At 60.6% G+C, this 11,016-nt stretch overlaps 1 protein-coding gene across 1 annotated transcript; it reads left to right on the top strand.

Annotated features, from left to right (window-relative positions):
• Positions 1–5,795: 5,795 nt before the first annotated feature.
• On the top strand, positions 5,796–10,776 carry LOC127465729 (antigen WC1.1-like). The gene is given in 12 exon segments (XM_051776264.1): positions 5,796–6,098; positions 6,169–6,500; positions 6,503–6,896; positions 6,970–7,272; positions 7,346–7,878; positions 7,974–8,586; positions 8,668–9,039; positions 9,121–9,300; positions 9,451–9,546; positions 9,759–9,875; positions 9,964–10,299; positions 10,478–10,776. Coding segments are annotated over 12 exon segments (3,444 nt in total). The 5' UTR covers positions 5,796–6,046; the 3' UTR covers positions 10,594–10,776.
• The last annotated feature ends 240 nt before the right edge of the window (positions 10,777–11,016 follow it).

Here is an 11,016-nt window from a genome sequence, read left to right as displayed (position 1 = left end):
AAGATGCTTTTACAGCACAAGGGGGCAAAGATTAAAAACCCAGAACACACTTCCCTGTGTGTTGCTTGCCCTTGCAGTGCCCCAGAACTTCTTCCAGAAAAGCAGAGGACACCCCAAAGCCATGAGCAGGCGAACCTCGAGGGATTCCTGTGCCCCCTCTGTGCCCTGGGGGTTCCCCCCCTGCTCGTGTCCCCCCAAGCAGGGCCTGTCCCTCCCCTGGGGCTCAGCGAGTTGTCCTGCCTGGCTCCCACCACCTTTCCTTGAGGGACATTTTATGAACAAAAAACCCCCCTCATTAACTCTATCTTATCCCAGAAAGGTTTGTTCTGTCCTCTAGAGATTGCCTAGGATTTTCCCTCCAAAATATTCACTGAACTTTTATGGAGCACTTCAAGTTTTACCCCAAAATTTTCTCTGCCTGTCCACTACTGATTACCTCATTTTTCCCTCAACGTGTTCATTCTCTGCCAATACAGATTACCTCAAGTTTTACCCCCCAACATTTTCCCTGCCTGTCCACTACTGACTGCCTCAATTTATCCCAAAATGTTCATTCTCTCCTATACACTGCCCCACATTTTACCCCCCAAATTTTCCCTACCTGTTCACTACTGATTGAGTCATTTTTACGTCTAAATATTCATTCTCTACCCTGGACATTACCTCAATTTTTTCCCCAAAAAATTTCCTCACCTGTCCACTACTGATCACCTCAGTTTACCTCATGATGTACATGCTCTCTGCTTCAGATTACTTCTGATTTTACCCAAAAAAATTTTCCCTACTTGTCCACTACTGGCTGCCTCAGTTTACCTCTAAATGGTCATTCTCTACCCTAAATGACATCAAGTTTCACCCCCAAAATTTTTCTTCTTCTCTTTTTTACCCCAAGAATGGCCATTCCCTTCCATAAACATTACCTCAGCTTTGCCCTCAAAAATATCCCCTTCTGGCCCCTGTACCCAGGCTCTCCTCTCCCCCCTCAGTGTGACCTCAGCGTGCAGAGCTTGAGCCAGAGCTTGAGCTCAGCACGCTCCCTTATCAATGATTTGCTTTAATTAACCAACTCAAATGAACTAATTAAAACCAAATCAATATATTATTCATTCTTTTTAATCAGGATATATAAATACTGCAGAATACGGAAGGCAAAGGAACCTTTTTAGCCTCAAAAACTCTTAAAAGAGATATACAGGGCACGGCTGCACTGCACCTCCAAACCAAGGACAATTAGGAGAAAAGAAAAACCCAGATTGAGATTCCTTGGAGATTGGTGCAGCTGCTTCCATCCAAAAAAAAATCCTTTGTCTGCATGAACACCTGCCTGAATCCTAGGAACCTGTGATGTCATCAATATCCTCGTGGTCCTTTTTATTAAAAGCAGATTTCCACGGAGAATTAATGAAATACAGAAAATTAAACTGAAATGTAAATGAACATTCCCCCAGCTCAGCAGGTTGCAGCATCCAAAAGAAAATGAACAGAAAGATTATGGACTGGGATCATCACCAATCCCAAATCCCTAGTGTGGAATACCACTCTGCTTGGGTTTATAAATCACCACTTTTCTTACTGGACAAACCCACCAACTTTAGTTCAAATTCACCAAGTTCAGAACTGCGGCCACATGGATTTTACTGCCCCACGTGCGTGGTGGAACCCAGGAAAACACAAAGGGTGTGAGTCCTCTGGGAATGTTCACAAGGCACCACAGGGATCCGATGATGGATGAATTCCAGCTGGCAGAGGGAAACTTACACTGGATAACGGGAAGGAATTCCTGGCTGTGAGGGTGGTGAGGCCCTGGCACAGGTTGCCCAGAGAAGCTGTGGCTGCCCCATCCCTGGAAGTGTCCAAGGCCAGGTTGGACGGCGCTTGGAGCAACCTGGGCTGGTGGAAGGTGTCCCTGCCCACGGCCGGGGGTGGGACTGGATGATCTTCAAGGTCCCTTCCCACCCGACCCTTCCCGGACTCCACGGTTCCCGCCGCCCCCGGAGCCAGCGGCCCCTGCCCGGTGCCAGCCCGCGGTCTGTGGCTCCCCGGTGTCCCCGCCGTGTCCCCCCGCCGAGCCGGTCCCGGCCCTTTGTTCGATCCCCTCACGGCCCCTCCGCTCCCGCCCCGCTCCCCTCAGCCCGCCCTGGGCCGGCGCTGGACCGGCCGCTCCCGGCACCGGGGAGGCCCCGGGGGAGCCCCGCGACCGCCCGGCGGGCCCCGCCCGTCTCACCCCGGTGCCGGTGCCGATCCCGGTCCCGGTGCCGATCCCGATGCCGATCCCGATCCCGGTGCCGATCCCGATCCCTGTCCCGGTGCCGATCCCGGTGCCGACCCCGATCCCGGTGCCGATCCCGACTCCGATCCCAATCCCGGTCCCGATCCCGATCCCGACTCCGATCCCAATCCCGGTCCCGATCCCGATCCCGACTCCGATCCCGATCCCGATCCCGATCCCGGTGCCGATCCCGGTCCCGATCCCGACTCCGATCCCGATTCCGATCCCAGTGCCGATCCCGATCCCGGTGCCGATCCCGATCCCGATCCCGGTCCCGTCCCGGCCGTTCGGACGCTCCCGCCGCCCCGTCACGTGACGCGCCCGCCTGCGCGCGCAGAGGCCCCGCCCCGCTCGGGAGCGCGCGCGGGAAACGTCTCCGGGAACGGGACGGGAAGGGACGGGATGCGATGGGATGGGAATGGGATGGGAACGGGTTCGTGCAGATCAGCCGTGGGGCAGCGCGGCCTTTCTTTCCAATTTCCTTTTCTTTTCTCTTTATGCCCTTTTATTTTCTCCCCCCTCCTTTTCATTTAGTTTTACCATTTTTCCTTTTCCCCATTTTCTTCTGTTTTTCTTGCCCCTTTTTCTTTTCTTTTTTTCTCCTTTTCTTCTTTTTTTCCTCTGTTTTTATTTTCTCTTTTCTCTCCCTTTTTCTTTCCTCTCCTTTTTCTTTTCTTTCCCCCTTTTCCTTTCTATTTTTCTATTTTCCCCCTTTCCCCTCCTTTTTCCTTTTTTCTTTTATCTTATTTTTCCTTTAATCTCATTTTCCCCTTTTCCTTTTCTCTTTTCCACTTTTCCCTTTTTTGCCATTTCTCTTTTTCTCCCTTTTTATTTTCTCTTTTCCTATTTTACTTTCTCTCTTTTTCCCATTTCCCCCTTTTTCTGTTCTCTCTTTCCCCTTTCCCTTTTTCTCCTTTGATGCTCAGCCCTGTGCCCCGTTAAATTCAGCTCCCCAGGGCACGAGGACATTCCTAAGCAATAAAAGCCCCTCTCCCTCTGTGCCATAACTCACAGCAGGGCCCGGGAACAAACAGCTGGAGACACATCTGGAGCAGAGGTTGGGATCCCCCAGTGGAAGCCCCTTCCCTTGGGATGTGTGTCCAAAACCAGCCTCAATGAACTGAATTTGAGGGAAGCCCTTTGCCTCGAGCTCTTGCTGGGCACAGATTGGAGCCGCTGGTTCTTGGCACGTGGAAACAAAATTTTCCATGAATTTTTAAAGTTGGACAACGGAATAATTTCTGTCCAAGCCCCTCTTCCCCCTGCAGATGTGTGGCTTCACCTGTTACTTTGATTCAATAGCCAAGGCAATATAATAAACTGCACCAAAAACTCACTTCAGATTTTATAGTTGTTGATCCTTTAGTGTGTAAATATACTGAAAGAAAACAAAACCAGCCAAGAAAGAGGAAGAATAATGCTCCTGTATAATGCTCCTGAGGAACTGCTGCAGCACTCTCTGCTGGTTAGTAATACACAGAGAATGGCCTTAGGAAACTGAAAATTCCAGGTATAACACCTAAAATAATTTGCAACTTAGGTACTGTTTTCCTAATTAAAATACAATAAATTCCTCTCTAAAGCCGGGACATAGAAAAATAACACACAGCAAAGGGGAAAAATCATATTATGAAAACTCTTCCCAAGTATTTAACAGAATTATTTCAATTTTAGTATCAGTTTTTCAGTCACCAGTTTAAACAGAGCAGCCAGTACTCCCCACTGGAAGCAGGAAGAGTGATAAATCCACTGTTTAATGAACTTTCACCTGCCAAACAGAAGGAAAAAGACAAAATACATAAACACTGCAACACAGGGAAACGTTCTTAAATTCAACACATTTTACAGGATATGAAGATTTGCAGTTGCAGAACTGAGAGCTGGGCCAGGGTTGGTGCTTCTGCTCCATAACTCGGCCAGGGGGAGACCAGATCCATCAGCAAAACTGTTTGTTCAGGTCATTTCCAGGCAACCAGAGCTGTCTCCCACAGGGACACCAGTGGGGATGGGTAGGAGGGTTACAAACAGCAAATTCTATGGAATATCAACCTGTCCTTGTCCCGATCCTGCTGAGCAAACCTGGAACCGCGGCTGCTTCCTGGCAAACCTGGCCTTAAAGCAGCAGCTCTGCAGGGGAATATCCGGGCTCCAGGAGGCACTGGGAGGCTGTTCCAGCAGGAATTCCCCATGGAATTGCGGGCTGTGGGTAGAATTCCTCTAAACCTGCAAAGCTGAGACCGGAACCCAAACCTGGGCCCCCCGCAGAGAACAATCTTTGTGCTGCCCTGTTGGCCAAAGCCGCTGCACTGAGAGATCTTGGCAGCCTGAGGGAGGGCATTCTCTCCATGCCAGCAACCAGCATCTCCCCAGGGGACAATCCAAGTCCCAACCAATTCCTTTGGCCTTTCCACAGGGACAGTGACCCTTATTTGGTCCTGCTCTCCCACGGTTCATTTTGGGGGATCCATTTGTGCTGGTTTATGTTCCACGACTCCACCCACAGCTGGAGATTTGGGGCTGTGCTTCTCTGCTCCCAGCATGTTCCTTAAGGAGCCAGATACTCCAACAATCCCCTCGTTTGACTTTCTAGGTGAATTGTACACAAGCCAGTCCCCAATTCCCTATCCAGGCTTGGAGTGCTCGTACCCTTGGCACAGTTGGCTCTGGCTGGGCAGGAACTGAGAGCAGGACACGGGGTAGAGTGGATCAGCTGCCCAGGGAATCTCGAGGATTCTCACAGAGACAGCAGCATCTGTGCTAAAAGCAGTTGAGGTCCAGGAAGAGACTGGGACAAACCAGGACAAAGCAGTATGGCTTCTGAGGGTTTTCCAGGCTTTGCCAGCAGCCTTGGAAGTAGCGCCAGTGAGTTCTGATGGGTTTCTGGTGGGTCATTGCTTCAGTCTTCTGCTTTTCCCTGAACCTCTGGTGTGTACTTTCTGAGCTCAGCTGGAAACAGGTTGTCCAGGAAACAGAAATCTTCCTCGTCCTGAGAAGCTACGTTTTTTGAACTTCCCGTCAGAGCAGATCTTCAGAGCTTTCTTCCCAGGAGCAATGAGACTGGGACGTCTCCTTAACGCTGCGGCTCCGGAGGCTCCCGAGCTGCAGCGGGACAGAGCCGCGGGGCGCGGGCAGCGCAGAGCGGCGGCGTTATCGGTGCCGGCGCAGGTGGCAGGAGCCGCGTGCGGTCGGTGCCTCGGCCGCGTCCCCGGCGGGCGGTGACCGCCTCCTTCCTGCCCCGGCGGCGAGGCGAGCGCGGGGGCACAGCTGCGGCAGCCCCGCCATGTGCCACCGCCCGCGCGAGGCACCGGGACCCGCCGCCCCCGCGGGGAGCCGGGGGCTGCTCCCACCGCCCGGGGAGGGGGCACCGGGGAGGGGGCCCCGGGGCTCTGCCTCGAGCCGCTCCTCGGGGCGGTCCCGTGGAGGCTCCGGCGGGATTGGGGCTGAATCCTGTCGGCGCGGGGATGGCTCTTGCCGGGCTCCAGCGGCAGAGCTGGACCCACGGGGGGTACAGGAGGGGCCCCCTCGGCCCAGGTGCTGGGGGGGGGGGGGCGGCTCCCCCCGGGGACATCCGTGTGCCGGCCCACTGTGGCGAGGTGTGTGACGCCAGAAGCGGAGCCGAGCCTCATATTTGGGCACGAAGCAGGTTATTGGAGGCCGTGGCCCCGCAGCTGGGCGATCCCCCGGCTGATAAAGGCTCCCCTGGTGCTGCCGCCTGCACCGGCTCCGGCGCTGCCGCTACATCATCCCCTGCCTGCGCTGGGGGTGCGGGACGGTGGGATGGGGCCGGTCGGGGCGCTGGGGCTGCTGCTGTGCCTGCAGCTGTGTGGGGGTGAGTGGCGGGGTGGTGGGAGCGGGGACCCGCCGGTGCCGGGCCCGGCTCAGGCCCCTCCGTGCCGCAGGCTCCGGGCAGCTGCGGCTGGTGGGGGGCGGCGGGCGCTGTGCCGGACGCGTGGAGGTGAATCACGACGGTGAGTGGGGCTCCGTCTGCGTCTACGACTTCGACTGGGAAGCCCGCTGGGCCACCGTGGTGTGCCGGCAGCTGGGCTGTGGCCGCGTGGCCTCGTCGTCCCCGTACGCCCCGTTCGGGCAGGGCAGCGGCCGGATCTGGCTCCAGCCCTTCTTCTGCCTTGGCACCGAGGAGGTGCTGGAGGAGTGTCCGCACTACGAATGGGGCCAGCACTACTGCGACCACGAGCGGGATGCGGGGGTGATCTGCACAGGTGAGGGGGACAGGCTGGCCGTGCCGGGGCACCCACCTCATGCCGGGGTGTGCCAGGCAGGGCTGAGCTGTGCCGGTGTCCCGGTGCAGAGGCCGTGGAGCTGAGGCTGGTGGATGGCGGCGGTCCCTGCGCCGGGAGAGTGGAGGTGAAGCTGCGGGGACACTGGGGCTCAGTGGCAGATAACAACTGGGACATGGAGGACGCCGAGGTGGTGTGCCAGCAGCTGGGCTGTGGCTCGGCTGCCGGTGCCTACTCCTCCCGTGACCGCTTTAGAGCAGGGACCGGGCCCATCAGCCTGGCCCTGGTGGACTGCAATGGGGAGGAGACCACACTGTGGGACTGCGAGATCCGCGGCTGGGGACCCTACAGAGGTCCCCATGACTATGACACTTCCGTCATCTGCCAAGGTAGGAGCCGGGCTGGGAGGGACGCGGCACTCCCGGCACATCCCTCAGTGCCAACTCTGCACCGCTCCCGCAGGGTTTTCCCGGCTGGTCGGAGGTGACAGAGCCTGTGCCGGGCGGTTGGAGGTGCGGCAGCGCCAGGCCTGGGTTGGCGTCTGCGCGGAGCACGTGGACATGAAGGTGGCCCAGGTGGTGTGCCGGGAGCTGGGCTGCGGCGCGGCGCTGGCCATCCCCGGCAGCGGCCGGTTTGGGGCGGGAACGGGGCCGCTGTGGGAGGGGGGGTTCAACTGCACCGGCAGCGAGCCCCTCCTCAGCGCCTGCGCCCGGCGGGTGCCCCACAGCCAGGGCTGCGCTGGCCACGCCACCATCATCTGCTCCCGTAAGCACCGGGGACACCGGGGGTGTTGGGGGTCCCCCCAGCATCACCCCCCTGAACGGCCTTTCTGCCACAGCCTACACGGGCTTCCGGCTGGGGAACAGCAGCTCGGGCTGTGCCGGGCGGGTGGAGGTGGCCGTGAGGGGCACGTGGGGGTCCGTCTGCGCCACCGACTGGGACCTGCCCGATGCCGACGTCCTGTGCCGCCACCTGGGCTGTGGCCACGCCGTCACCGTGCCCCCGGGAGGCTCCTTCGGCAGCGGGGACGGGCCGCTGAGGCCGGACGCCTTCGGCTGCAGCGGGAGCGAGCGGCACCCGGGCGAGTGCCCCGTGGCGGTGCTGGGGGAGCCCCCCTGCACCCCGGGGAACGCCGCCGCCGTCAACTGCTCAGGTCTGTGTGGCACCTGTGGGAAGAGCCTCCAAGGGCTTTTGGGACACCCCAGGAACTGGGAGCGGAGCACTCAGGGCTGTTTTGCAATGAGGGGAGGGCTGAACCAGGTGCCACAGCCCCACGGCACTGCTGGTGATTTTCAGGCACTGAAGGCACCATCAATTCCGTGCGGCTGGTGGAGGGTGAGAGCCGGTGTGACGGGCGGCTGGAGGAGGCCATAACCACCCCAGCCTGGCGCCGTGTGCCTGTGGAGCAGCAGAAGAGATGGGATGTCTACATGGTGTGTGCTGTGCTGGGTTGTGGCCTGCCAAAGGAGATCTACCCAGCCTTGGGTATGGCACCAACTGCACTGACCAGCAGCTCCAGGGAGGTGGATGTCGTGACGGAGAAGATGGATGTCGTGAGGAGGGAGATGTCGGGGATGGGCCCTGAGCTGACCAGGAGCCTTGAGGAGATGGAGGACATGCCAGAGAAGATCTCTGATGTCTTAGGGATGGACCCTGCACCAACCAGCAGCCCTGAGGAGATGGTCATCGTCTGCTCAGGTGGGTGTCCCGAGAAGGGCCGGGGTGCTGGTGCCCCGAGCAGCCCCCAGCCCGGTCCTTCCGTGCCCGCAGGCAGCCGGCGGGTGAGGCTGGCGGGCGGTGCCGGGCGCTGCGCCGGGCGGGTGGAGGTCTATGCCGGTGGCACCTGGAGCAGCGTGTGCCAGGAGCGCTGGGACCTGCGGGCCGCCGCCGTTGTGTGCCGGGAGCTGGGCTGTGGCGCGGCACTGGAGGTCCCCGGCTCGGCGCGCTTCGGCCCCGGGCCGGGGACAGCGTGGCCGTACGTGGTTGAGTGCGCCGGGAGCGAGGAGTCTCTCTGGGAATGCCCACGCTCGGAAGGGCGCGAGTGCGAGCGCGGGGCCGGGGCCGTCTGCTCAGGTGAGTGTCGGGTGTCCCCGGGGCGGGGAGCAGCAGAGCCCCCGGGGGGTTCCCGTCCGTGCCGTGACCCCCCTGCTCCCCTCGCAGAGCAGCTCTCCCTGCGGCTGGCGGGCGGGCGCGGGCGCTGCAGCGGGTCCCTGGAGCTGCTCCACAACGGCACCTGGGGCCGCGTGTGCGCCACCGGCACCAGCCCCGGCACCGCCGCCGCCGTCTGCCGGCAGCTGGGCTGTGGGGACGGGGGGCAGCTGGCACCCGTACCAGCCCTGCAGCCGGCCCCCGCCTGGCTGGCCTGGGTGGGCTGCGAGGAGGGGGCCCGCTCGCTCTGGGGGTGCCCCTCGGCACCCTGGCACCTGCAGGCCTGCGGTCCCCGAGGGGACGCCTACGTGGCTTGTGCGGAGGACAGTGACAACCCCAGCGAGACAGCCACCCCCCTGTGCCCGGACGGGGCCACCTGCACAGGTAGCTCTGCCCGTGCCAGCAGCCCCCCCGCCGGGCCGGCTGGGATCCCCCTGCCCTCACTGCCTGGCCGTGTCCCCACAGCTGTCCCCAGCAGCAGCGGCCCTGCGGTGGCCAGGGGGACTGTGCCGGTGCCAAGCGGGCAGGTGGCCAGGGGGACTGTGCCGGTGCCGGTGGTCCTGTGCGTGGTCCTGGGGACGCTGCTGTGCCTGGCCCTGGGCGCCCTGGCCGTGCTGATGTGCCGTGCCCGCGCTTGGCGCCGAGGTGGGTCCCGGCGGGTGGGTGCCGGGGCAGAGCCGCTTTGGGGGTTCAGGGGCTCCCCCCGTGTGGAACGGCTCGGAGGGTGGGCAGTGGGTGACCCCGGTGCCACCCACGGTGCCCACGGCCCTGGGAGAGCGCTGCCTCTTGTTGCAGGCCCCGGCAGAGCCGTGGGTGCCATCCCCGACGCCATCTACGAGGAGCTGGACTACAGCGCCATGCCGGAGTACCAGGAGGTGCCCAGTCGCCCAGGTCGGTGCAGCCCCCGTGCCCCAGCTCTGCCCGGACAGGGGGGCTCTGCCCCACAGTCCCACCGCGGCAGCGGGTCCTGGTGGCACAGCACTGGCTCCTCCCCGTGGTGTGGGGGGTCCCTGGGTCCCATCACAGCCCTGCTCTGTGGCTGAGGTTGTGTCACCCGCGGTGCCACCTCTGGCCACCCCCAACACTCTGTTTTCCCCCTGCAGGTTCCCCGCGGGAGGGCTCAGTGAAGAAGCTGCTGTATTACACCGGGGACAGCGTGGAGGGGAGTGACACCGGGGCAGCCCCAGGTAGGGGCACAGGGCAGGAACCCAGCGGGGAGTGCTGGGGACAGGGGACACGGCAGGGCTGGGGAGCTGAGGGGACATGTCCCCCTCGTTAGTGGGCAGAGAAGCATCGCCTTTTCCTGAGGGACCAAGGGCCACCAACACATTGCTGGTGGCACGGGCAGAGGGGGATGGCACAGCCGGAGGGGGATGGCACAGCCAGTCCCTGCCATGGCCACCGGGTCAGTGCCATGTACCCCCGTGCCAATCCCAGCCCCCCCTGCCCTGCCTTGGCACGGAACCCCAGATGGCTACGACGATGCCACAGCAGGAACCCTGGACGACTACGACGATGCCATGGTTGGAACCCTGGATGGCTACGATGATGCCACGGCCGTGCCAGAGGAGTCTCCCGCTCCCAGCACTGGGGACATCTCCGAGGGGGTGGCACAGAGGGGCTGGATCTGTGTCCCACCCACAGGTAAGAGCGACCACAGCTGCCCTGTCCCCCCTGCAGAGCCACTCCATGGGGGTTTGGCTGCAGTACCGAGCTGGGATCCAGCACCAGATCCACGGGGGCTGCAGAAATACCCCAGGTGGGGTCTGGAGGGGGGACACGGAGTTGTCCCCCTCAGGCACCTGCCTTTGCTGTCCCCAAGGTGGGAGCTGCCCCCCTCCAAGTCCCCCCGGAGCCACAGGGGACCCCCCGGGACAGCCCCCGGGGCACATGGACTATGATGATGTTGGCACTGGCACCCCGGGGATGTCGCAGTGAGGATGTCCCGGCCATGCCCCATCCCTGGGGACACGTGTGCAGGGTGGGGGGGCTATGGCCATGGAGGTCACATCTCCCTGACCAGGACTGCAGTGCAGGCAGAAAAGTGCTCTATCGTAGGGATTTTCTTTTATATCAATGTGAATTTCTCTTTTTTCCTATTAAAACCCCAAACTGGCTGAAGACTCACTCCCAAGTTGGCACCTCACTCCCAGGTACATCACCCATCCCTTGGGGATGTGGGGCAGGAGCTGGTACTGCAGATACATCCCTGGGCACGATGGGATCAGGGGGAAGAGCACAGTATCCTGGGATTGGCTCCAGGGTCTTTATTTCTTTATTTGGCATTGACAAACCCATACAGTTACTCCCACCAACACTGTGGGGAAAAAGGAGAAGACAGGAGCTGGACATCTTGCAGGT

The sequence above is a fragment of the Manacus candei genome, unplaced genomic scaffold (assembly GCF_025592945.1).
Source record: "Manacus candei isolate 608988 ecotype Guabito, Panama unplaced genomic scaffold, ASM2559294v1 h1tg000009l, whole genome shotgun sequence".
NCBI lineage: Eukaryota > Metazoa > Chordata > Aves > Passeriformes > Pipridae > Manacus > Manacus candei.
Note: the sequence above shows the minus strand (reverse complement) of the source record. Positions and strands in the feature narration are given on the sequence as shown.